Source organism: Acinonyx jubatus, chromosome B2 (assembly GCF_027475565.1).
Source record: "Acinonyx jubatus isolate Ajub_Pintada_27869175 chromosome B2, VMU_Ajub_asm_v1.0, whole genome shotgun sequence".
Lineage (NCBI taxonomy): Eukaryota > Metazoa > Chordata > Mammalia > Carnivora > Felidae > Acinonyx > Acinonyx jubatus.
This window is the reverse complement of record NC_069385.1, coordinates 22,925,770-22,952,451: the sequence shown is the minus strand read 5'-3', so window position 1 is coordinate 22,952,451 and position 26,682 is coordinate 22,925,770. Positions and strand designations below refer to the sequence as shown.

The window sequence follows — 26,682 nt, the reverse complement described above, 5'->3', positions numbered from 1 at the left end:
ATACTATTTTTACTCTTCCTGGCCTTTTGCATTTTCATTTAATTTTCAAATCTGCTTGACAAATTGTATACAGAACGTTTTAGGTTATTAATTGGAATAACATTGACTCTATAATCAATTTAGGGAGAATTCACATTTTACAATATTGTGCCTTCTAGAACATAGTATTTTTCTCCATTTCTTTAGGCCTTTATTAACCTTATCTCAGTAAAGTTTTGTGGTTCTTCTTCGCTGCAATCTTGCACATCTTTTATTTAGCTTTATTATGAGGTATGTACCCTCTTTTTAGTTGAAAGCTACTTCTGGTTTGTGTAGAAGCAAAATCTTCCTTTAGACTCACACCCTTAAACAAAATATTGCAGAGAAACTCTATTTGGAAACTGAAGAGAGGAAGTGCCCTTGTGCCTTGAGGAGGAGGTGTGAGGTTTTTTTGTTGTTGTTGTTGTTGGTTTGAGGTAGGTGAGAGGTAGTATGTCTTGTCCAGATGGAATCTTTGGAATATCCTTAAAGGCAGCAGATGTGTGTGGGAAGAATAACAGAGTATATTGAGAAGCAGACTGACTTACTGCCTTGGGTAATTGCATATTGAATGAAGAAACCAAAGCATACTTTAAGTATCTGAAGCACATTCACTGATGTGAAATGAATGCCCATTCCAAACCAATAGGTTATATCCTGGACCAACTTTCCGAAATCTTTGACTTACCTTCACCAGTCACTAGAGGTTAAAAGTTGTGAAGCTAGTGATCAAAATATTACCAAGGTGTCTGAGTAAGGAGTACATATGTTGGATTTACCGTCAAGCATATTTCCCATTAAATTTTAAACATCTTCAAAATTTAATAAATCATGCATGAGTCAGTGAAAGCCTACTGGTTCAGAGTTGAAGTCTCTTGGAATTCTAAGTCCTCGCATTATTTTTCTTCCCTTTTTGTAGTCGTGCTTTGGGAAAGATTCTTTCTTACTGACTTCGGTGTCTCAGCTCTAATTCCCTTTTCACATTAGCTCATGTCTCCAGAAGTCCTTTGAAATGCCCTCATCGTGAGGACAAAGACTGCCTCCTCCTCAGATCCAGTGAAAAAGTTTGCACTTGTCCAATTTCTTTTCAACATCTGAGATTACTGAAATATTCCTTCTCCATGGATCCATTCTCCCATGGCTCCCTTGATATTCGTTATCCTCTCCTGGTCTTCCTGCAACCTCTCTGACATTCTTTCTCAAACAATTTTCAGGCTGTCTTCATTCCATAAATGTTGGCGTTGCAGGTGGTTGGCTTCAGGCTCATTGTTTTCTCATCGTGAACTCTCATCCTGGTGGAACTCATTCACTCTCATGGCTTCAGCAACGAATCAATATTCTGATGTTTTTGAAGGCTATTCATGGAATACCCTACACTAGAAACACCTATGTCTCACTGCTTATTGGACTTCTCCCTTTAAGTGCCCCTGTGACACCTTAAACTTAATATGTCAGAGGAGGAACCTTTTTAACGTGGTCTGCATCTTGGTGAATGGCACCCTCCCGAGTAGGTCTGGAACCTGGAAATGCTTGTTGACTCTTCTTTCTCCTTTCTCCACCACCCCCTGCCGTAACCAGTGGCAACATCCTAGCTATGCTCCAGTCTACGTCTTCCTTTCTATTTCCACTGCTTTTTGGCTGTTCTCACACCTGGCTTACATAAATAGCCTCCTTCCTAGCCTCTCTGCCTTCAGTATTGTCACTCTCCAAACCATTATTGGTTCTCGGGGTGATCTCTCCAGAATGTGTTATTCCTCTGCTTCCAATGCTACAGTAGTTCTATTTTTCCTTTAACATAAAAGCAAACTTCTTAATATGGCTTTCAAAAGCTAGTCCTATCCAAGTTCCTCTGTTCCTCTGGTCTCATCTCTTGATATTACCCCCTTTCACATGACATCCTACTTGCCATTCCTGCCATCACTCTGCCTTCCCTTCTGAAGTGCTGCTCCTTCTGCCTAGAACAGGTACACTGTCCTGCTTATCCATCACCCTCCTTTGGGGACTGCCTCTTACTCGTTCTCCAAAACTCAATTCAGAAAAGACACCCTAGGGGAAACTTTTTCCCATCCTTCCCCACCAATCTGAATAATATTATATCACATTACAAGTATTTTTTTTTATCACCCACTCTGAACTTCTTGAGGGCAAGGAACACATCTTTCATGTTTATATCTTCTCTCTGTGGCTGCTGTAATAAATGGGCACTCTGTTGGGCTCCGGGGATGCAACAATTAAGACATCATTTCTTCCCATGGGGCTCTCACAGTATAGAAGGTGAAACAGAAACATGAACAGATAAGTACTGTGTAATTTGATGAATGCCACATTACAGGTATTTTTAAAACATGGAAGAAGGAGCACCTGATTCTGGGTCTGAGAAAGTTCTATTTAAATATACACAAGGGATCTCGCAGAAATGACATGTGGAGAAATGATCTTCCAAGTAAAGATTATCTCCAGGAAAATTCCTGGAAGATTCATAGCCAGTTTTACCAGTTGCTGTCCAGAGATTGTTCACTCAAATCTCCAGATGCACAGAACTGCAGGGGAGCTAAAATATTTGCCAGTGATACCTGAACATGTAAATAAACATTAGGTAGTTTCGCTGGAGAGACATATGCATTCAGCTTAGCTGAGACTGGAAAGAATCAGCATCTTATTTTGTGTGCCTGGAGCTCTCTGACAAAAATTCTAACCCTAATTAAAAAAAAGTCCATGCTCACTTTGTAAATGTTTGCATTTATGATGAATAGAAGAACCTAAAAGCTTGAATGGCCCAACCTACTTTTTTTTTTTTTTTGAGATATAATGTGAAATCCCAAAATCAATCCAACAAAGTGAGATCTTTACATTTTGGTTTTTGTCCGTCATATCCCAGAAGACACTGCATGGCTGACAGCCATTTCATAGGCAGGTTACCAGGCCTGAAGGGTAATGACCTCATGCACTTTAGGATAGCAGTCAGAGAAGGAAGCCAAATTCGTGTGGCCTCAGTTATCTAGTCTTTATACAGGATTGTTTACAGTAGGGACTCCTACTGATACCTATAGAGTTGAGGGACCAGGACTCAACTTCAGGGAGTTCAGAGAGTCCCTAAAATTCCACACAAAATTGAGCACGTGCCTATGGGGAGAAGGACCATGATCTTCATGATCTCCTTAAAGTTCTTGTAACTCAAAGAACCACTGATCTACACACTTTAGTTTATATTTATTTTATTTACTTATTGTGTAGTCATCTATTGAGGATTTAGCTATCAGTCCGTTTGCTCAGTGCTTATTTACTGTTGAGATATGTGTTGTAGGGATGCATGGGATGATTCAGATTCAGTGAGTTAGCATTGAGAAACTGCGTTCCAGGTGCTTCCACATACAGGATCTTACTTAATCTTCACAGTAAATCTGTGCAGTAATACACTTAGGACCACTTTACACAAGAGGAAACTGAAGTTCAGAGTGTAAAAAGAACTCGCCTAAGGGCAACTGAGTACTCGAGTGAGTAAATTGAACTTAAGAATATAAAGACAAATAGAACATTTGGCTCCTCCTTATGAAGTTCACAGTCTTCTAGGGTAGACAGAAACAAACACCTAAATATACTGACGTGCATGCGAAGATAGAGGAATATGCAACTTAAAATCTTAGCACCAAGGCATATATGGTCACTTCAGCTGTCAGGGGGAGAGATGAGCTGGATCTCCAAGGATGAGGAATAGGAGACAAGTGGACTGGAATTGGAAAAGTGTGCCAGGCGGAGGTAAAAGCATTTGTACAATCAGACATGTGGACTAGCCTTCTCCTTGGGAAAAAATGATAGTGGTTGGGAATGGGGAACAAATGAATGAATGAATAAATAAATAATCAATCAATCAATCAGAGCACTGCAAGAGATATGTTGGAGAACCAGGTTCTGCCCTAAGTGTTTCTGAGTAGGTTAATATGATCTACACTTCCCTTCCAGAAACTAATCCAGGCTATATGGGTAGCCACAATTTAAAATGATTTTTTAGATTTTTTTTTCCCCAAAGCTGACTCAGTAGGTGTGCCCCTCACACTACGAGAAGTACTGGAATGAAATTTTGATTCTGTGAGTTCTCTTAGGACAGAGAAGTACTGTAAACATTTTCTTAACCTAATTTGATTACAAACAAGATCCCAAAGCTAACAACTAACCGAAACACTTAGGTAACTGCTTCAACCATATCATGGCCCCGAAGAGCAGGAAAGTTAGTAGAAAAATGTATTTTCAAGCTAAGCTATCAAAACATAGCTGTTTTCAAAAATCTTATAAGGATAATAAATTTAATGTCTGAGTTTTTTTTCCTCCCGAAAAATAGCATAACCATTTTAAAACACTAGATAATTCCTAAGGGAAAATGCTGCAAGAACTTTGACATAATTAGTTTATGCTTTAGTTTGCTGTTTTAGTTACACGTTTTCAACAAGTTCTCAGAAATATGAATGGAAAAACTTCTCTGATTCCACTTCAATAGTGGGAAAGAAAATGTGCAAATGTGGGAGTGATAACAAGGAGAGAGAGAATATGAGCAAATATGAGGCCAGCACTATTTTTATTTTATTAACAATTAGACATAGTGAGTTATAATTTGAGTAAAATATTCCGGTTTTAAGTGTGTATTTTTCCACTTAAAGTTAAGTTTGTGAAACGACAATCAAATTCTCAATGTCACCTTTACAGGTAACTCGACCACTATATGATTATCAACTCGTTTAAAGTATCTTGGCTTAAGCTTTATTTTTAGATCGTGATTTCTTTGTGTAAATACTTTGCACTGAGGGTGCCTTGGTGGCTCAGTCGGTTAAGCGTCCGACTTCAGCTCAGGTCATGATCTCACCGTTTCTGAGTTCGAGCCCCACATTGGGTTCTGTGCTGACAGCTCAGAGCCTGGAACCTGTTTCAGATTCTGTGTCTCCCTCTCTCTCTGCGCCTCCCCCAGTTGCACTGTCTCTCTCAAAAATAAGTAAACAATAACAAAATTAAAAAAAAAATACTTTACCTAGATTTGAGATCATACTATACATAAAATGCTTTCTGTGCCTGTATTTCTTTGTATGTAAAACCAGGATTATTGGAGTCCCCAGCTCATAAAGATTAAATGAGACCAGTTAGTAAGGTACCCAGCGCAGCGCCTGGCACTCACTCAGCATTCAGGTCTAATATGAGTTGTTGCTGTTGTGGTTCTGGTTACTTCTGTTATTTTTTTTATACTTGATTATCTATCTTAAGCATCTTCTCAGGTTGTTAAACTGTTGTTCAAAGACATGATGTTTCATGGATTTGTAACATTCCACTATTCCCTCAAGATTTAAGTAATGTCATTTTGATCAATTTAGCAATTTCCAAATTGTTAACAGTATAAACTCCACTGAAACACTCATCCATAAGTCTTTGTGACGAGGTGAGATGCATTTCTAAAAGTATATTAAAGACTTTTGATTCGTATGTCCAAATTACATCTCTGAAAGTTTCTACCCATTCTGAAGTGCCCACTTGTATGACAGCATTTAAGTAAGAATTAAGTAAATGCAGAAGAATGTGGGGAAATGTATGAGAAGGCTGTAAGTTTTAGAGCCAGAATATTTGCATTTATTTATACCATAGGCGGCAAGACAAATATATTGTGGTGTTCATTATTTTTCATGTTTAAAAGAAGCATTTGTCTGATGAAATAAAAACACTGCACTGACTTCAAGAGGACTGATTCCTATGCTGACTGACAGAAGATTATATGTAAGCTTGAGGAAGTCACTCTACCTCTTATAGCCACACACTCACAATTTGTAACATGGTGATAAATATGTATCTTAGAAGACTTCTGCGGCAGTTAAGTAAGATTGTGCATAAAAAGCTACATGCAGAGGTCCTGGCACCTGGCAAGCACCTGGGGTTGACCACAGGTTTGTTGACCAAGAGTACATTGTTTTGGTTGAAGAGCAAGATTTCATCTTCCTCAGTGTATTGCATCTGTAAATTTATACAGTAGTCGAGTTCCCATTAGATGTCCTGGCTGCTCCACGAAAGAGCAGAGGGCACAGCTCCATGACCTTTTAGCTATACTGTCAACATGTTTGATTATCCTGGTCAGGGTTAGCTCGATGTAGTTCCGGTCCTTGATTGAACATACATTTGGCTTCTGCCTTGTTCCCGGCACTGAGCCAAGCGTCCGGTGACACAGGAATGAATAAAATGTAACTTTGCCCTGCATAGGTTCACAATCTAGACAGAAAGTGTGGGTACCATTGTTTTCTGGGTGAAATTCTTCTTCTCCTTATATTTAGTGAACATTTTTTGTACCTTTCATTTGAGCTGTGTCCTAATAGGTATTTGGGGTTGAAAATAAGCAATGATAGGGGCGCTTGGGTGGCTGTATCGGTTAAGTGTCCAACTTCGGCTCAGGTCATATCACAGTTTGTGAGTTTGAGCCCTGCGTTGGGCTCTGTGCTGACAGCTCAGAGCGTGGAGTCTGCTTCAGATTCTGTGTCTCCCTCTCTCTGCCTCTCCCCTGCTTGTGCTCTGCCTCTCTCTCAAAAATAAATATTTTTAAAACGAGGAAGTAAGTAATGGTAAAACCAGGCTCAGCCTCTGAGATGGTAGGAATGTTGTATGCACATTAACTGGCATGCTTTGGTAGAAAGAGTATGGGCTTTCATTTAAAAGACCTGGGTTCACATTTAGGCTTCAAAATGTTCTTGTGGAATGACTTTGAGCAAGGCTAGCCCCTGTGTTTCGGGTGAGAAAATGAAAAGAAATAAAACTCAATTTTTCATTCATTCGGCAGGTATTTATTGAGTGCTAGGGATTCAGCACTTAGTAGCATACACAGCAAGTCCCTGCCCTCAGGTTCCAGTAGGGAAGGGAGAGTGTAAAAAGTGCCCCCCCTGAAGAGAGAAGTAAAGGCAGCTTGAGAGTGTCGTCATCAGTGAGGAGGGGTTGCAGTTTTACAGAGTTGCAGGGAAGGCCTCACTACCAGCTGATGTTGGAAGGAAGGAAGTGAGCGGGTGGTTTAAAGGAACAGCAGGTGCAAAGACCCCAACGGGAGACCAGCGGAACTTGGAGCAGAGTGAGTGAGGGGGAAAGTGGCAAGAGTTGGTGAAGGGCTTCATGAGGTGTGTTGTTAAGGACCTTGGCTTCTACTGGACCTGAGACGGGAAACCTTTGAAAGGGCTTGAACAGAGTGATATGATCAGACTTGAAACAGCCTAATTCTCTACATTCTGGCTGCTGTAGAGAATAGAGTGGAGGAGACCAGAAAAGCAGGTGCTCAGGTGGGAAGCTTTGCCAACAAGCTGAGGTTACTGGTGGTAACTCAGACTGTGAGACAGCAGGAGAAGTGGTGAACGGTGTCGAATTCTGGAGATGATTTTTTTAAGGTAAAGCCGACAGGATTTGCAATGAAGTGCATTCACCAGGCTTGGGGCCTATGTAACTGTCAAGTCAGATTCGCCATCGATTCAGACGAGGAGGGCTTTAGAAAAAGCAGGCTTGCCAGGGACATAAGGAGTTCATCTTTGGACTTGTGAAGTTTGAGTTGCCTGTTTGGCCTTCATTCAAATGTAGATGTCAAATAGCTAGTTGGAGTTCAAGGGAGAGGTTCCAGCTAGAAATGTAAGTGTGGGAGTCATTATCAGAGAGACGGTATTCAAAGTGAGGAGACTGATTCAGATTTCTGCAGCTGGAAAAGACAAGAGGTCCAGTGACTGAGCCCTGGGGTCCACCAGAGTTTGGAGGTGGAGAGGTTAAGAAGGAAAAAGCAAAGAGACGGAGGAGTGTCCACTGGAAAAGAAGAAAAGGCCACCTTGCAGAACAACCTATGTGAAAGCACATTCCATGTCATAACCTACCATAGAGGTGATCACTGGGCAGCTGTTAGGCACTTTTGGGAAAATGCAGTTATCATGCTTTTTAGTGCAAGATTTGATTGGGGTATTTTTCATGAATAGCCTTTCCCTTGTTCACTGTGGTCATTGCCAAAAACCTATTTTTTTATGAAACGATGCCCTGATGTCCTCATGATCTGAAAGATTGAAAGCATTTCTATCAGGGATGGATTCAAGCCCAAGGGTGTTTGGTCTGCACTGGAGCTGGCTCCATGTGGCCCCGGGCAGCATGCTTCATGAGTATGTGCAGGCAGCAATAGTGGCCCTACGCCTGCTATGTAAAAACACTGGTTCAGAAAAGCACGAAACGAATTTAGGTGCACAAAGATGAGAGTGTTACTAAAATGGAGGTGTTACATTATTTACAGCATGCTTTCAACATCAAGGGAAGACGTACTGTTGGATTTAAGACATGGGCCACGTTTTCAACATTGAAGACACATTCCAGAAAGTCGATTGTCTCCACATGCGTTGTCACCTTGTGTGTGGAGAGAGCTTTTCCAAATGTCAACTATATTCATTCAGTTGACAGAAATCTGTTTGTTTATTTACTTATTTTTGAGAGAGAGAGAGAGAGAGAGAGAGAGAGAGAGAGAGAGAGAGAGAGAATGAATGGGGGAGGGGCAGAGAGAGAGGGAGACACAGAATCCGAAGCAGGCTCCAGGCTCCGAGCTGTCAACACAGAGCCCAACGTGGGGCTTGAACCCACGAACCGTGAGATCATGATTGAGCTGAAGTCAGACATTTAACCAACTGAGCCACCCAGACACCCCAATAGAAATTAGTTTAGTATCAGGAGGACATTATGCTACATGAAATAAGCCAGTCACAGAAAGATAAACACTACTACTTGATTCTCTTCTGTGAGGTATCTAAAATAAACTCATAGCAACAGAGAGTGGATGAGTGGTTGCCGCGGGCTGGGGAGAGGGAAATGAGGAGTTGCCGATCAATGGGTGTAAAGTTTCGTTTGTGCAAGATGAATAAATTCTAGGGACCTGGTACACAACATTGTGCCTATAGTTAACAATACTGTATGGTACACTCAAAAAATCTGTTAAGAGGGTACATCTCGGGGTGCCTGGGTAGCTGTCGGTTAAGTGTCCAAATTTGGCTCAGGTCATGATCTCACAGTTTGTGAGTTCGAGCCCCATGTAGGGCTCTGTGCTGACAGCTCAGAGCCTGGAGCCTGCTTCGGATTCTGTGTCTCCTTCTCTCTCTGCCCCTCCCCCACTTGTGCTCTGTCTCTCTCTGTCTCTCAAAAATAATTAAATGTAAAACAAAATTTTAAGAGGGTACATCTCATGTTAAGTATTATTACCACGATAAAAATAAAAATGAATTTAAAGAGAAATTTAGTAACAAAATCCCAAAACTTATCATTTATGGTGCCTTATGATTGATAGCGTTAATAAGTAACTGAATTGCAAGATCTTACGAAGAGCTTTTTGCTTTAAAGCTGACTATTTATTGTGTGTGTGAGAGAGAGAATGGGGGAAGGGGCAGAAAGAGAGGGAGAGAGAGAGAATTCCAGGCAGGCTCTGCGCTGTCAGCGTGAAGCTCTATGCAGGGCTTGAACTCATGAAACCCGAGATCATGACTTGAACTGAAATCAAGAGTCGGACACTTAACTGACTGAGCCACCCAGTCGCCCCTAAGATCCTATGAAGAGCTTTACAACAAAGAGGAATTTGAGAGACCTAAAAAACAAAACAAAACATTACCAAAGCCACTCCTATACAGAGCTTCTGGAGAATGTCCCAAAGAAAGACTTTTCATAGTACTTTGTGGTTGTCACTTACCAACAAATTTCTAGGATGTCTGGGAATACTATGGCTACTAGAGAGGATCCTAGCTTTTTGCCCAGGTCTGCTCAATTTAAATATTGAATATCGGGGAGCCTGGGTGGCTCAGTTGGTTAAGCGTCCAACTTCGGCTCAGGTCATGATCTAGCGGTCCGTGAGTTCAAGCCCCGCGTCAGGCTCTGTGCTGACTGCTCAGAGCCTGGAGCCTGTTTCAGATTCTGTGTCTCCCTCTCTCTCTGACCCTCCCCCGTTCATGCTCTGTCTCTTTCTGTCTCAAAAATAAATAAACGTTAAAAAAAATTTAAATATCAAATATCATAAACTTCGCAAAACAGATCTTTAAATTAGAGGTTATGAAAGGCTAAGCAATTTGAAAGTATGTAACAATTTTCATAGGCTGCTGCCTTCTTGAGAGATGTCCATCAAACAGGCAATATTTGGGTGAATGGAGTAAAATCCATCTCCAAATAGTGGGTAATAAACACTAGTCCAAAAGTGCAGAGGTGGCTGGTCCCGATGGCCGTCAGAGCACCCTGTGGAAAGGAGTGGAGCTGAAGCCCTGGGGCTTTCTGTATTTCAAGGGGCAGGGCGAGCTTACAAAACTGTGTAAGCTAAGATGAAGAGAACAGGTATGTGTTTGCAGTGGCTCCTGAACACTTTGGGCTTAGTTATCTAAGTGACGTATCCCTCCTTTATCCATCCTTTGGAATTTGGGGCTTCTGCCTGGCCAAAGAGCCTTGGACAGAGGCATTCATCCCTACCTGCAAACCCTATTCCGTGCACTGATGGGTGTGCGTAGCGAAATCACAACATAGCCAGGAAAAATAATGCCACTGAAAGAAAGATTTTTCTGATTCTACATTTGGGGAGATTTCACTCAGGATATTTTGAAGCCACAAAAGGAAAGTTGGGCTTTTGTAATGTTGATGAAATATTCTGTCCCCAGCTCAGCATCAATACTGGATTTTTAAAAAGGTAACTGAGGCAGATGTTACATATGCTCTGTGTAAGCATCTTCACGGACAGTCTGTAAATTTGACATAATTCATTGAATACCTTTAGGTGATATTTTCAATTCAGCTCTCGCGTCCAGTGTCAGTTATGCTTGGAAAGATGGATAGATTAGCTCTTAATTGTCCACCAGATTCTCTAGCATTCACCAGTTTGAAACATCAACATTCCACTGCTGCATTCTGATCAAGAGAGCTATTGATTAAAGTGAACATCTTGTGTTATGTTAAGAATGAGGTATATATATTTTTCAGAGTGTCTGAGCATTTTACAACTTTATATGTGCTTTATTTTGAATGTTTGTGTACCCTCCCCCGTTCGTGGGTTGCATCCTGACTCCCAGGGTGATGGATGGTATCAGCAGGTGGGGCTTTGGGGAGGCGATTAAGTCATGAGGCTGGGTGGATGAGAGGAATGGCCCTTGTGAAAGAGGCTGCAGAGAGAGGTGAGGTTACCGTGAAAAGATGGCCATCTGGGAGTGAGATTCTCACCAGCACCTTGATCTTGGACTTCCCACCCTCCAGAACCGTGAGAAATAAATTTTTGTAGTTTCCAAGCCAAGTAGCATATGGTATTTCTATCATAGCAGCCCTAACAGACTAAGACAAAGTTACATAAAGCTTTTCCTCCAAACCTCTTCCTTTCCCTTGTCTCCGCCTCCCTCCTTTTCCTTCCAAACCCCCCTCGTTCCCCCTTCCGTCATTACCTACCGGCAATATTGCCATAAACATGTCACTGTTAGCTATTTGGAGAAATTGTGAAAACCACTTGTTAGGAGCAATTTCACTGTGGTTATTGACTAAGACTTTATCACGGGCAAGCAGGGGAAGGCTGCTCTGTACAAGTGTGAACTCTCATGAGCCATAAGTAAGCATTTGATTTTCTACCGGTAAAACCATGTGGTAATTATTTCAAATAATATTATTGTTCATGATTCTGATTTCAACAAAAAAGCCCTTCTCAGAAAAATCTTTGTTCAAAACCCCTTAGAAACTTAAAAACAGTTTTTTCCTAAATTTAGTACGCCCAGAACAAGACAGTTTTCCGTAAGGTTGTTTTTCTTAGCTGTCTTTAAAATTTAGTACAAATTTATACTTTCCAGTGTCTAAGAAACAGCTGATTATTTTCATTTGTTATTCTAGTGAGGAAATTATCACTCGTTTTCAAAATTAACGTACTTCATGATGCAACTATTTTCATTTGTTATTCTAGTGAGGAAATTATCACTCTTTTTCAAAACTAACATACTTTATGAAGCAACATAAAATATGCATTTTCTGTGTCCTGAGTTCTTAGAGCTCTTTATTTCTTCTTGAATTTATACTTTTTAATTTCATTTGACTTCCTGATATGTGGTATTGAATTAACTTCTCTCAGGAGCAGTTTCTGGATGAATACTCTTTTTAGAAGCAATGTATATTTTTATTCACACCTGTTGGAACTTCTCCAGAGGGCTTTGGAATATCCTGCTTTTTTCCATCTGTAACAAAAGTGATGAGACTAGCTTTATCCCCTTGTGGGGGTGTAAATCAGATTTGTTTATCAAACTGATACATACTCATCAATTTTTGTATTGTTCTATCCATGTACAGTTTTGGCTATTGATGTTTCCCTCTATTTATTAGCATTTAGGTTTTTTTAAATGTTTTGCTTTATTTTTAAAGGAGAGAGAGAGAGACAGAGCATGAATGGGGAGGAGCAGAGGAGAGAGGGAGACACAGAATCAGAAAGAGGCTCCAGGCTCTAAGCTGTCAGTGCAGAGCCTGATGCGGGGCTCAAACCCACAAACTGAGATCATGACCTGAGCCAAAGCCGGACGCTCAACCGACTGAGCCACCCAGGCATCCCTATTTATTAGCATTTAAACACACACTTTGTTTCTGAGAACACAAATGTGGCAAGGTCAAAAGAAAATGTGTTACTTTAATGTAATTGAAAGGAAAATGCAATTGCTTCTATTGCAAGATGCAAGACACTCAGTTACTATTCATTGTTTCATAAATGTATTCTATCTATATTGATATACTTCATTGATAGACTTCTGAAATGTCTCTGATATTTCTTAGGATCAATTGTTTCTTTGTATTTTGACTCCAGTTTCTTTTAACTGTTATTGGGGCGGGGTGCCATAAATTTGCAATAACATAATTGGTGCCTGAAATTCACTCCTCACAATATATCTTGTCCTCAACTCTTCTGACTTTTGTCTCGTTCATCCTGGAGCTTGGCACCACAGCCACCCTTGGATCTCATTGTCATCAAGAACAGCTGGACCTCTCTCTGTCCACAAACCACAGTCTCCCATCTTTCATTTTGTTCCCTTGCACCAGACATGCGACCACCCCCACCAAGCGAAGGACTCACCCTCTCTCTCTGTCTCTCTTGACTTCATGTTTTTCTCTGGCCAGTCTACACCCTGGGATCTGTCTTTCATTACTCATCTCCTGATGCCCTCACTGCCCTAGTGTCTAGCTGGGCTTGCCTTGCAGACCCTCAAACCCATGAGGTCCCATTTGTGTGCCCTGTAACCTGGGCACTGAGCACAATTGCAAACAAGTAACACGGCAGTGCACAACAGTGGCAATAGAGCTCTGCCGGCTCCTTTCTCACAGGAAGGTGCTCCTTCCTCAGCACCTGCTAGCCATCCTTCCACCAGTTCCAGGTCAGGCTCCCTGCCACCCTGTTTGGCTGTCTTCGCCACTCTCATTAATTCGGTAATTGGCAAGTGGGTATTAATACTACACCCCACACTTCATGCCAATCTCAAGGGATGCAATATCAAATTAAAGCCAAACCCTACCCTCATTGGCCCACCACAGAGTCAGGTATCTATGAAACAGCGACGCTATTGATGATTTCATTATACTTGAATCAGGTGGTAAAGAAACCAAGATAAGAGGTGACCTGAGCTGTTTCCTGGGAGGTGGGGAGGGAGGTCTAACTCAGCTCTGGGTGGCATTTTATTATCATTGTCTTCTCCTTGTGGCTTTACTGCATGTGCATTTCTGGGCTACTATTGTGGATTTTTATTCAGTTCTTTTAGGGCTTTATTTAAGTAATAACATACGTTTTCCGTCTTTTCTCGCTTACTTTTATTGTTAGATATTATGCTTGAGCGATTCACCTATGTTGATACAGGTAACTCTAGGTAAATTATTTTCACTGCCCTGTATTATTATTCTTTTAATACCTCTATTTATGTAAGGTTGAGTTTATGCACATTTGGGTTGTTTTCTTTTCTTTCTTTCTTTTCTTTTCTTTTTCTTTTTTTGTCACTACAAACAATTCTGAAATGAACAGGAAGATCATGACAATGATTTGGTTAAATTTCAACATATATATAAAATTTCACTTTGGCCATTCACTTCAGCCTTCTCTGTCTAACACAAGTATCAGAAATTAGTAGCAAAGTAGACCACCTTGAATGTTCTACCATATTTGAAATGTTAAGATAATATATTCATTGGTTTGCCTGATTTACTCTCTATAAAAGATGACATAAAACAATTAAATGGCCCCAAGCCAGGAGATAAGACTCACATTGCCAGTCTGAATAATTAAAAGCAAATGTTCTTCCGATTCTCTTGCATTTCATTAGAATAAATGAAACAGTGTTCTCAGTGCTATTAAATATCAATGAAGTCGTGGGGAATTAAATGAGATATGTATTGTTTCTCAGCCCCCGATTCACTCTGTAATACCTGCTCTTCCATAACGGACTAAACTTTTTAAGCATTTCTCCTTCACAGTGAGGATGATGTTAATTAGCGGGTGCTGAAGAGTTATTGCAGGAGGAAGGGGCTTCGCCCACTGGTTCCAGCCGCTGCCCCATTGATCAGCCACATGGGTAGGAGGACGTCTAATATTGCTTCTCCCCAGCCACAGGCAGGGATGTGCAGGCCCTTGGTGACCATGCCCCTGCAGCCCTCCTAGGGAGGGCACCACACGCTCCAGATCTCCTGCCCCCAGTGGTTGCTTAGCTCCTTCTGTGCACCTGCTCATCAGCTGAGGCTCATCTGCACCTGGGAAGGCTGCTTCCTCTGTACCCAGTGACCGTGGACCAGATCTTGCCCCGGCAACCTAGAGAGCTTTTCCACCATCCAGTGGATGGTGGAAACACACCTCCCGCAGTGAGGTCTGAAGCCCATCCTTGGAGAAGAGGCTTCTTCTAAGTTCTTCTTTCCTTAGATAGTATCTCCGAGGCACAGCATACCTTTTAGAGTTCTTGTTACATCTTGTAGTTACTCTCCTTTGATAGCTCAAATATTCTTTATATTAAACTTCTGTCAGTTTTTAAGAAATGAATGAATTCAATTCTAAAACCTAACATAAACTTACAGTTCCAGTTTTCACAGAGCCCGATGCAGGGCTGGATTTCATGAACCATGAGATCGTGACCTGAGCCAATATCAAGAATCCAACGTTTAACTGGCTGAGCCACCCAGGCACCCCAAGAATAGTTCGTCTTATACACATTAGGCTCTATACCAGTAAACTTCAAAATGATATAGTAAGCCAGTGAATAGGGTAGAACAATGGCCAAGTTGAGCAATACTGGCTGGGGAGTGAGATCTCTCAAAGCCCCTCAGAAACTTTTGTCTGGAAGATCTGTTTCTGAAGGCAGAAATCAATATCTAGAAACAGGGGTCCACCTTCATAACTATGTTAACCATTCAGTTCCCTGCCAAGTAGTTACCTACAACTGTGTAGACATTGCCTTTAGGTAGACTCAGTGTTAGATCAAAATCAATAGATAAATCAATATTTAAAACAGAAACTTCTAAGGACAGGGGCCATGTCTTTCTTAGGACAGGACCATGTCTTTCTAATTGGTTTAATTAACACAATTTCACCTGTGTGTATATATGTTCTAAAAATAAATCATTCGTTTTATTATATACAGATTATGCACAGGTTTTGTATGATTATCTGATTCTGTGTCGTCTAATCAATTAAGATCTAATTTGATCTTAATTCAGGTCAAGGTCCTTTCTAATTTAGCTTTCAGACTTACCTATTCTTTAGTGATTATGCGTGGCACTTAAATCATCTTCTGCTGAAATGAGTTAGTGGGATAAAATACATTTTACAATGCTAGAAAATTTAATGCACTACAGAACAGATTTGTGTTAAGACACACCATTTTTAAATAATTGTTTATTGCTATTATTGTGCTTAAATCTAGATATCACGTGTTTAGCAAGTGTGGATTCCACCAAGTTAGAGGTTAGACACTAAGCACATTCTCATTTGAAGTGAGACATACATTTGGTAGTCTGCATTTCTGCATTAGTAGTTCACTAAGTGCTTTGTACATAGTAGTTAATCAATAAATATTTGCTAAATAAATCAATGGTGTGTTTAATTCAGGATTCAAAAGGGATTCATGCTAATATTAATAGCTTAAAAAATCTGTAAGCCTACAGAAGTTTTGCGTAGTACATGGGATCAGTGAAGCGCAATGAGAACCCCGAGGGGAATTTTCTGTCATTATTTGCAGATTAGAATAGAGTCTCTGGAAAGGTCCCTGCTGTACTTTTAACGGGTTGTCGCTGGAACATGGTATGATTGTACCCATTACTTTGTGAAGCGTATCCAAATGCCTTCTTCAGATGACTGTTCTCCCTGCTTCTTATATATTGAAAGCAATTATGTGATATTGTAATGCATTTTGTTGACAAGCTTTCCTTTCCGAAGCTGCTTATCTAAGTGCATTATTTCTGACTGAAAAACTTATTTTTCTTTCTTTCTGTCTGAGTGGATTGCTTGCCAGTGGTGACTTATGGCCTAGTTCATCGATTTTCAGTAATGAGATTGAGCAGTATGAGGTAAATGTCTGTGTACATGGGCATGGGTTCTAAATCACATTCAGAAAACCACAGGCGTGATGATGCAGTGAGTCCATCTCCTCAAAAATGTTTGTGGTGAAGATTCCTTGAAAAACCTTGGGCTTACAGCACATCACTTAAATGGCAGATCTAGACAAATAGACTTACAGTCACCAGAGTGAGAAAGCCATGCTGGTTTGTTCAGGGCAGTAGAGGAAAACTCACCAGCCAGTGCATCTGGTGGGCAGTCTCAGTGGATGAGGGAGGCAGAGAGAGCCTGTGGGAGTTTTAAATGCATTGATTTCTCCACAGTGGAGCATCCAAACATGTAACTGAGTGCAGCCTCCGTGTAGCTGATGGGCTCCCAGGGCTATAGAATTGCTACAGATATTCACATGTCTGAGGCAAGGAAAGCACTGGAAACAAATGCAAAGGAGATCCTTGCAGAATTCACTCATCTGATTTCATAGTGAGTCACAGTCTCATGGTGCTGAAATAGCTTGGCGATCCCTCTTGGTCTTAATAACAAGAAGATGGAATTATAAACCATTAAAAACTAAGATATTGGGACACCTGGGTGGTTCAGTTGGTTGAGTGTCTGACTCTTGATTTTGGCTCAGGTCGCGATTTCATGGTCATGGGATGGAGCCCCCAGCACCAGGCTCCATGCTGGGCATGAAGCCTGCTTGAGATCTCTCTCTCTCTCTCTCTCTCTCTCTCTCTCTCTCTTTCTCTCTCTCTCTCTCTCTCCCTCTCCCGCTCTCCCTGCCCCTCTCTCACGCACACCCCCCCTCAAAAAAATTAAAAGTAAGATATTTGTGGAATAGAGAGGGAATCCCTTGAATGTTGTGTTTTGTAGCACTGTAATTTTATGGCCCTTATATCCTTTCCACATATCTCGTATCTCCAGACAAATTCACTCTTCATTGAACACAGATATTTCCAGGAATTCTTTCTTCTTTTATCTAAATCTCCCATTGATTAGTGCTCTCATCATCATACATGGGACTCCTCCAGACCCTCCCTTATGACACCTCTAAATCTTCCTGCCTTCTTTCCATCTGTTCTTTCTAGTTTTCTTTCATTCCATGATCCACATCACTCCAGTGTCCATTGCTACCCCTCCGAGTTCTGTTGTCTTATTTCTTCTGTAGACCAAGTCTAAATTAACCCTAACATAAGTGGAATCTTCAAACATTATTGTATTCTTTATGTTAACCTTATGAGAATATAGTACAATCAAAATGTGGTACGCGACACATGCATGTCATTAGAAATCTTACTCCCGATGATCAAGATAGTCGTTCTGTGGTCTTTTAAAATTCATATAAACAAAGATTTGCATTTCTTACTTAAAATGCTGCTTTTCCTACTTGGGTGCATTCTTTGTTTTTGCCTGAGGTTGGCCTGTAAAAATTAGCAACTCATTATAGTAATGACATAACTTGATATCCCGACTAAAGCTTTGGTGTAATTACATATAATTGAGGACCTTGAAGATGATCTAATGAAATGAAATGAAATGTATTCTAGATAAACCATATCTACTATGTTTGGGAATAAATGGCAGAAGTATAACAAGTGTGCCCTATGCTAGAAACAGAATTGTAATGGTTTAGTGCATTCCAGGAAAAAAAAAAAAAGACAATAATATTAAGTTCATTTAATGAATACCACTCATGGGTAAGAAAAGATAAGAATAGGGGCACCTGGGTGGCTCAGGCGGTTGAGCAGCCGACTTCGGCTCAGGTCATGATCTCGCGGTCCGAGAGTTCAAGCCCCGCATCGGGCTCTGTGCTGACCGCTCAGAGCCTGGAACCTGTTTCAGATTCTGTGTCTCCCTCTTTCTCTGACCCTCCCCCGTTCATGCTCTGTCTCTCTCTGTCTCAAAAATAAATAAACATTAAAAAAAATTTTAAAAAAAAGAAAATATAAGAATATGAATGGAATTGGGGTACATTTCCATACTTGTGGAAGTGAATCCTGAACCTAAAATGACTCAGTAAATAATCTATTATTTCCTGACAGGGAGAGTTGAGGGGGTGGAGAGAAGATGTAGAAGGAATTATTCAACAGTAGAGAACATTCTAGAGGAACAAATACTAGAGTGAGTTCAAAATATCCTGGGCTTTTTTTTTTTCATTCTGATAAATCTCTATTTATATTTCTTGGAGAGATGTGGTACATTTGACCACTTCATTTCTACACGTGACACAAAATAATAAGAGCAGCCAGCCTGCTAAGAACTCAAAGCCAGATGGTGTATATGTGTGTCATGCTGAGTTGATGGTTTGGAAATGCCAGCCCTGCAGAATGGCTGGAGCCAAATAATGCTTCAAGGTAATCGTAATCCTACTTAAAATTCACTTGTGCATCTCCATACAACTTTCACATTCTTAAGTTTATTTAATGAATTTTAAGTTGCAACGGACAACGTGATACGTACAGGCAATAGAGCAAAATGTGTCTCATGTGATTTGTTGGCTGTCAGCTCCAATCAAATTCTAATAAAGTAGCAGAAATCTGAAGTGTTAGTTTAACAGTATTGTCCGACTGCTTCTTAAATGAGCAAATAACCAAACGTCAGGCCATGCTTCTCACTAGGGAGCGGTGAGCTGTTCTATAATCTTTAGGGATTATCTTTTAAAAATTAGTCAGTGTGAGTTGAAAACAAAACAAAACTAACAAAACCCAACAATTTCCTGTCTGTCTCCTGGTGTATGGAAATGAGGAGAAAAGGATTTTGTGGTACCTCTTTTCCCTGACCTCCGCAGGCTCACTTGGGAGAAGTCTTCCATAGCAATCCAGGTGAGGCAGGGGGCATAGTGTGATCGCAAGCCGGGGAGAGCCCCTGGCAAGGTCTACAGACAGTGACAGGCTAGCAACCAGGCAGTAGTGAGGCGACTGCTGTGTTAGATGATCCCACTGGAGAAGAAGATGAATTGACTGTAGGAGGATATAAGACTTCATAACACCACTAACTTATGAGTTTGACAAACTGTTGTTTTATTTTTACATTTATATTTGCAGAATTGCTGTTGTTTTTCTCCTGTAGAACATGAGCTTCTGTTTCTTCCCTCCTTTTATTTTTTTTTTTTTTTGCTTTTTTAAGGTTTCCCCTCACCTTTTCTTTTATATCTTCATAAAAGCATCTGTTTCCCAAGAATCATGAGTTATTTGTTATTAAAATATTATTGAACATTAATTGAGTAACTTAGCCCCATAGTAAATCAATTTTTGCTTCTTAAGATGTTATACTTTTTAAATGAATTGACCCTTTCGTCATTATGAAATGTTTCCCTTTATTTTTGGTAGCATTCTTTATCTTGAAAGCTACCTTTTTTTTTAAGTGTATTTATTTATTTCGAGAGAGACATAGAGAGGGAGCGTGCATGTGAGCAGGGGAGTGGCAGAGAGAGGTAGAGAGAGAATTCCAAGCAGGCTCCATGCTGTCAGTGTGGAACCTGTCTCGGGGCTCGTTGCCACAAACTGTGAGTTCATGACCTGAGCCAAAATCAAGAGTCTGACGCATAACCAACTGAGCCACCCAGGTGCCCCAAAACCTACTTTTTGTATTGATATAGCTATTCCAGCTTTCTTACAGTTAGTATTTGCATCCATTTTCCGTTAACAAATCTATACATACTTATAGTGCCTTTTCTTTGTGTTTTAAATACAGTCTGTCAATCTCTGGTATTAATTGGGAGAGTTTAAACCATTTGTATTTAATGTAATTATAGGTATTATTGGGTTAAAGTCTGAGATCTTACTGTTTTTTTCTGTCTGATCTATTCTTTGTTTCTTTTTCCTAATTTTTTACTTCTTTTGGATTACCCTAATGTACTGTTAGTGTTCCATTTTATTTCTAATATGTGCTTATTAGCTGTAATGGACAGAATTTCTAAGTTGGCCCCCAAAGATGCCCCACTCTAACCCTGAGAACCTGTGAATAAATGACATAGAACTTCTCTGATTATGATGTATGGCACAGTTGACCTTAAGAAAAGGACATTACTCATGTGGACTTAATCTTACCACATGAGCCCTTAAAGGCAAAAAGCTTTTTCAGATGGATGACAGAAGAGAGAAAAAGAAGGGAAAGTCAGGGAGATCTGAAGCACAAGAAGAATCTGATATTCTGTTCCTGGACTTGAAGATTGGTGGGCAGGGGGGTGGGGGCGCGGGGTGAGAGCAGGTGCAAGGGTTGGAGAGCAGATCCAAGGAGCTGAGAGTACCTGGCCATCAGTGAACAAGGAAGCATGAACCTCAGTCTTACAGTCAAAAGGGACTGGATTGTACCAACAACCAGAATGATCTTGAAGCTCCTTTCCTTGAGCCTCCAGATAAGAATGCTCCTTAGCCAGGACCTTGATTTTGATGGCATAGGGCCAGACTAACCCACTCGGACTTCTGACCTACAGAATGTGAACAAGTAAATTGATGTTGTTTTAAGCTGCTAAATTTGTGGTAATTTGTTATGTAGCACAGACAACTAATGCATTAGCTGAAGGTCTCCGTTTCACTGTCTTAGTGGTTCCTCTAGGGTTTACGGTATACATCTTATCACCCTCTGCCACCAGATAATATGCCACTTCATATATAACTAAAAACTTAACAACCTACACCTTCCATTTCTTCTTTCCCTTGTGCTATGTCATAATTGTATTTCTAAATATGTTTAAATCCTCACAGTACGTTCTCATATTTCTGCTTTAACTAGTTATTTATTTTTAAAAGATTAAATAAAACAAAAAATAAATCTTCTATATTTATCCACATATTTATAATTTTTAGCAGTTGTCATTGATTGCTTCATATAGATTTGAAGTTATATCTGGTATCATGTTTCCCATTTTGTTCACATTTCTTGTAGTGAAAGGCTATTGACGATAACTTCTCTCAGTTTGTTTGTCTGAAAAAGTCTTTCACCTTTGAGAGTTTTTCCTCCTTGTAGGACTTTAAGGTCCCTGTTTTCTGGCTTGTGTTGTTTTACATGAGAAACCTGTGAAATTTCTTATCTTTATTTTTCTGTATGTGATGTCTTTTCCACAGATTTTTCAGCATTTGATTACACTGTACCTTGATGTGGTTTTCTTTGTTTATACTCCATTTGTTTCATTTCTTGGATCTGCACGTTTATAGTTTTCATGAAGACTTCATGAAGTTTTAGAAGAACTTCAGCCATTGTTTCTTCTAATGCTTTTTCTTTTCTTTTCTAATATTTTTTCTACATGCCTCTCTTTCCTGCTCCTTTGCAGCTCCAATACACTTATGTTAGACTGCTTAATATTTTCTCACAATTCACTGATATTCTGTTGATTTTTAAAATCTTTTTCTTTCTCAGATTCATTTTGAATAGTTTATGTTGCTATATACTCAATTTTTAGATTTTTCTTCTGCAGTGTCAAGTTTGCTATTATTTCCACCTAGTGACTTTTAAGTTTCAGGCAATGTCTTTAATTTTTAGATGTTCAGTTTGGTTCTTTTTTAATGTCTTTTTTTTTTTTGGCTCATTATTTTCATTTAACTTCTTGAACTTATGTTCTTGTCTGCTAGTTCCAATATTTATGTCATTTCTATACCTGTTTTTTTATGTTTATTTATTTTGAGAGAGAAAGCTTGAGCAGGGGAGGGGGAGAGAGAGATAGGGAGAGAAAGAATCCCAAGCAGGCTACACACTGTCAGTGCAGAACCTACTGCGGGGTTTGAACTCACAAACCATGAGATCATGAGCTGAGCTGAAATCAAGAGTCAGATGCTTAACCAACTGAGCCACCGAGGCATCCCATATATCTGTTTTTACCTAATTAGTTTCCTCTTGATTAAGGATTCTTTTACTTCTTGGAAAGTCCAGTGACTTTTGATTGGATGTTGATAGTGTAATGTTGGCTATTGCTGAATGTCTAGATTTTGCTATATTCCTTTAAAAATTGTAGAATTTTGTTTTTGCAGGTATTTAAGATACTGTATATTGGCTTGCTTTTTTCTGTGATGATTGTTTTTAAGTACTAATGGGGTGGGTATAAAGTAGCCTTTATTCCAAGGCTATTTTAACATCACTAATTAGGTAATAAACTTCTTAGGTCTCTACTGAATTCTTGTTGTAGTCAATAAGGCCTCTCTGGTCAGAACTGAATACCTCTCCATTCTGAGTGTTCTCTAAAAATCGTTTAACCTACAGCTTGTGGCAGGTAAAATGAGAAAATGACTCTCAGTGATATTCAACATTGTATGATCTCCTTCCTTGGCGTTTTGGAAGATTCTGTGAATACAATCAATCCTGCAGTTACATTACTTTATGTGGCCAAAGGACAATTATTCAAAGTGGGTCTGACCTCATCAGGTGAGCCATTTTTTAAAAATGAGAGTTTTCTTTGGCTGATTGCAGAGGAAAAAGTTCAATATATGAAAAAGCTGATTTATATATATAGTCCAAATGTCTAGCTGTTTATGGTGGGAAGGCAGCACTGGTAGTAGTTACTTGATCATGGAATTTTAAAATTCACTTAATTCACTTAATTTGGAGATTTTAGTAAATCCTGCTATTACAAGCCAATTTTTAAAACTAAAGGAAACTGAGTTAGAAGGAAAACAACGGAAAGAGACTCACCAGCTACAGCCCAAAAATATGAAAACCACTCTTTTATACCTTTTATTTTTAAGTTCTTTGGAAATATTTCATAATAGTGAAGTACACAGAGAATAATACAATAAACTTCTATATACCCAAATAATCAACTTAAAATATAAAATATTACTGATACAGTTGAGGTCCTTCCCCAGTCTTATCCTCCTTGGAGAGGTAGTTGAATTCCATGCTATTAATTCCATGCATTTCTTCATATTTTACTTCATATACATGCATCCTTAAAATTATCTTTGCACTTTTTTGAAATTTATTTTGATGCTGTCAAAATGTAGCATTTTCTTGGTTTCCTTTTTTTGTTTAATGTTTTGTTGTGAGAATGAAAAATTGATATGTACTTAGAACTCCACTATATGGATATAGCACAGTTTGTTTATCCAGTCAAATTGAAACATTAAATCCAAATATTTGAAGCAATGAATGCAGAAATTAACCTTCACATGCATATGACTAGAACACACGTATGGCAGTTTCTCTAGCAAATACTCTCGATAGTGAAGTCATTAGATAATAAAGAATGTACATCTTTAAATCACTAGACATTGACAAGTATTCTTCAAAGGGGTTGTTCCAGTTTGCATTCCTACCATAGGGTTTCTGGTTGTTCTACATCCTTATAAACAGTAGTATTGTCAGAATTAAATTGTGAAAATTATATGGTTGAAAAATGCTATCTCATTGTGGTCTACATTTGTGTTTCCCTAGTAATTGATCATGTAGGGCCCCTTTTACTACGTCCACAGGCCAAATTGGCATGGAGATTATTATTCCCCAGCCTGGCCACTCCAATTTCTCAAAACCCCTTAGGGTCGACATAAAGATCAAACATCTACAGCGATAAGATATGTTATGGAAAGTTTTCCTAAGTGTGAAATTATTCCCTGAGTCATTAAAATTATTTCTGGTCATTACAACATGATTCTTGCCAACATGCTCAGTTATGGCCATCTCAGCTTCTCCTCCTCTGCTTTTTCTTGTTGTAGAAAGCATAACAATAAACCTTAAGTCATTGAAGCTGAAAGGCAGGCTAAGTTATGAGGAGGAATAGAACTTTAGCTAACATTGGCAAATAATGGCAGGATTTGGTCAACTTGGAATAACATGGTAATTGTATTATATGTAAAAATACTGCAGGGTTTTTGTTTATTTGACTAAGGTCAGCAATGGAATCTCCATTATTTGGAATTTTCAAAAGGGCTTAGATAAGAATTTGAACAGAGTGATTTGACAATCCAAGTGTGTCAGCGCTATGCTAAATGGAAGCTGGTAATTTTGAGGGTCCTTCTTCCCTTCGTTTTGTGCCTCAATGAGGAACTCATCCACAGAGCTTTCACAGATCCTTTCCACTGCCAAGATGGAAATTTACCAAAAATTTTTTGTTGTTTTCTAAAGAAGTAGTGAATAAAATTGTATCTTTTGCAAATCTGTCATCAGTGAATTATTTCTGGTAGAGGACACCAGAAAACTTACCCTGAATCTACTCTTGGTGCTAAATGGGTTTGATTTTTGAGCCCAGGGAATATATTTTCTGCCCTTTCCATAATTTGAATGATCATTTGCCAAGCTGTATTACAGTATGCTTCCTGCCTCCACCCACAGCTCTGGATCATCGATACTTTTGCTCCCACATTAGGAATTTCACAGATTATTGAATTGTAGTATTTCAATGTCCTCCCCTGAGATAGTCCAAGTTACACGTAGCTGATGTAAGTAATTTAATTTGTAATTTATTTGGGAATGTACAACTGAAAACTTTTTTGGGGAATATGGTATGGGTATCTATGTTTGTATTACTTTGGAAAGATTTTATTTTAGAAGAACAGAAAATCTGAGAAGGAGGTCCTGTCGTTCAGGTTTGACAACAGAAAATCATTCTGTACCAGTTTTGATTATTGCATTCAGTTGATTTCTCTGTGATGCAAGGACTAGAAGCTTTCTACCACTTCCTTTGGTGGAGAACTTTCCAAATCTAGGAGATTAGAGCATTGGAAGTTTTCTTTACAGTCAGACAAAAGTCTCTCATTTATTACTCAGGCTACCTTGATTCTTTTCTTTGCACTTCTTAGATGTTTGTTAAACCCTACTAGTCAATGTAATGACCCCACAGATGTGATATTTTAAAATAATAGACATGTCGTTATGATATTTGATATTTGACACTGCTTTGTATTGGGCCTCTTTAGACATGTACGTGCATGCAGAGTTTGCATTTGTCCCAAGGTGAGCAAAAACAGAAGCAGTGTTTTTAGGATGAATTTTCTCACCTATGATAGCAAGTTGCAAATATCTTATTCTTTTTTTATTTGTAGGGCCAGCTCTGTAAATACGCTTCTGATCATCTCTTATCCTGTGTCATGTTGCAAAGTTGTAGCTTGTTTGCTGTCCTACAGCTGGGGTCTCTTTAGATCTTATGGACTAACACGAGCTGTTGTCTCCCTCCAGGTCATCCAGGCTGTGTTTTTTGGTATTTGCGTGCTGACTGATCTTTCCAGTCTTCTGACTAGAGGAAGTGGGAACCAAGAACAAGAAAGGCAGCTCAAGAAGCTTATCTCGCTCCGGGACTGGATGTTAGCCGTACTGGCCTTTCCTGTCGGGGTTGTGAGTATGATGTACAATGCATTTAACCATAAAAGAAACTTAAAGGGTCTTATTTCAGACTTCTAAGAGAAAAAAAAAAGGGCTCACTTCTAAGAGAAAAAAAAAGGGCTCTAGCAGGTGTCTGTATTAGTCTGCTTAGGGCTGCCATTACAAAGCACCACAGACTGGCGGGGGGGGGGGGGGGGCGGGGGGAGAGGGAGGTGCTTAACCAACAGAATTTATTTTCTCACAATTCTAAAGACTAGAAGTCTGAAATCAAGGTGTTCACAGTGTTGACTTTTTTTTTTTTCCTGAGACCTCTCTCCTTGGCTTGTACATGGCCTCCTCTCCCTGTGTCCTCACCTGTGTATCCATGTCCTAATCTCCTCTTCCTATAAGGACATCAGCCAGACCGGAGTAGAGCCCATCAATGACCTCATTTGATCTTAATTGCCTCTCTAAAGGCCATTCCTCCAAATATAGTCACTTCTGAGGTACTAGGGGTTAGGACTTAAACATATAAATTCTAGGGAGACACAGTTCAACCCATAACAGCTTCTCTAGCAGCCCAAATTTGAAATGTATGGTCCTTGGGTCTATGACCATTCTAGTGTTTTTGAACTTGAGAGAGGAAGTCAACATTAGCTCATACTGCTTCGTTCACCCAACTGTGCCATTAGCTAATATCATTTAAGTACATGCTGCTTAATGTTTGGGTCTGTTCTGCCTTCATTGATTTTCATTATTTTCAGTTAGATGCCCTCCATTGCTTGACTTCCTTCACAGGTCTGTTAATCGTCCATTGTCTATACATAAACTGTGTTTCTTTAAAAGGCCAGGACCCCATGAGATTCTATAGATTGTAACCTGTGGAGAGGCATGAAAAGAGGGACAAAACT

General features: G+C 39.7%; 1 protein-coding gene across 15 annotated transcripts in view; it reads left to right on the top strand.

The window, feature by feature from the left end:
- Window positions 1–26,682, top strand: part of AIG1 (androgen induced 1) — a 242,098-nt gene that overhangs the window by 31,958 nt on the left and 183,458 nt on the right. For all 15 annotated transcript variants that reach the window (XM_027056741.2, XM_027056743.2, XM_027056744.2 and 12 more), the window contains exon 2: window positions 25,649–25,804. In XM_027056741.2, the coding sequence (XP_026912542.1) occupies window positions 25,649–25,804 (156 nt within the window). The remainder of the gene's footprint in view (window positions 1–25,648; window positions 25,805–26,682) is intronic.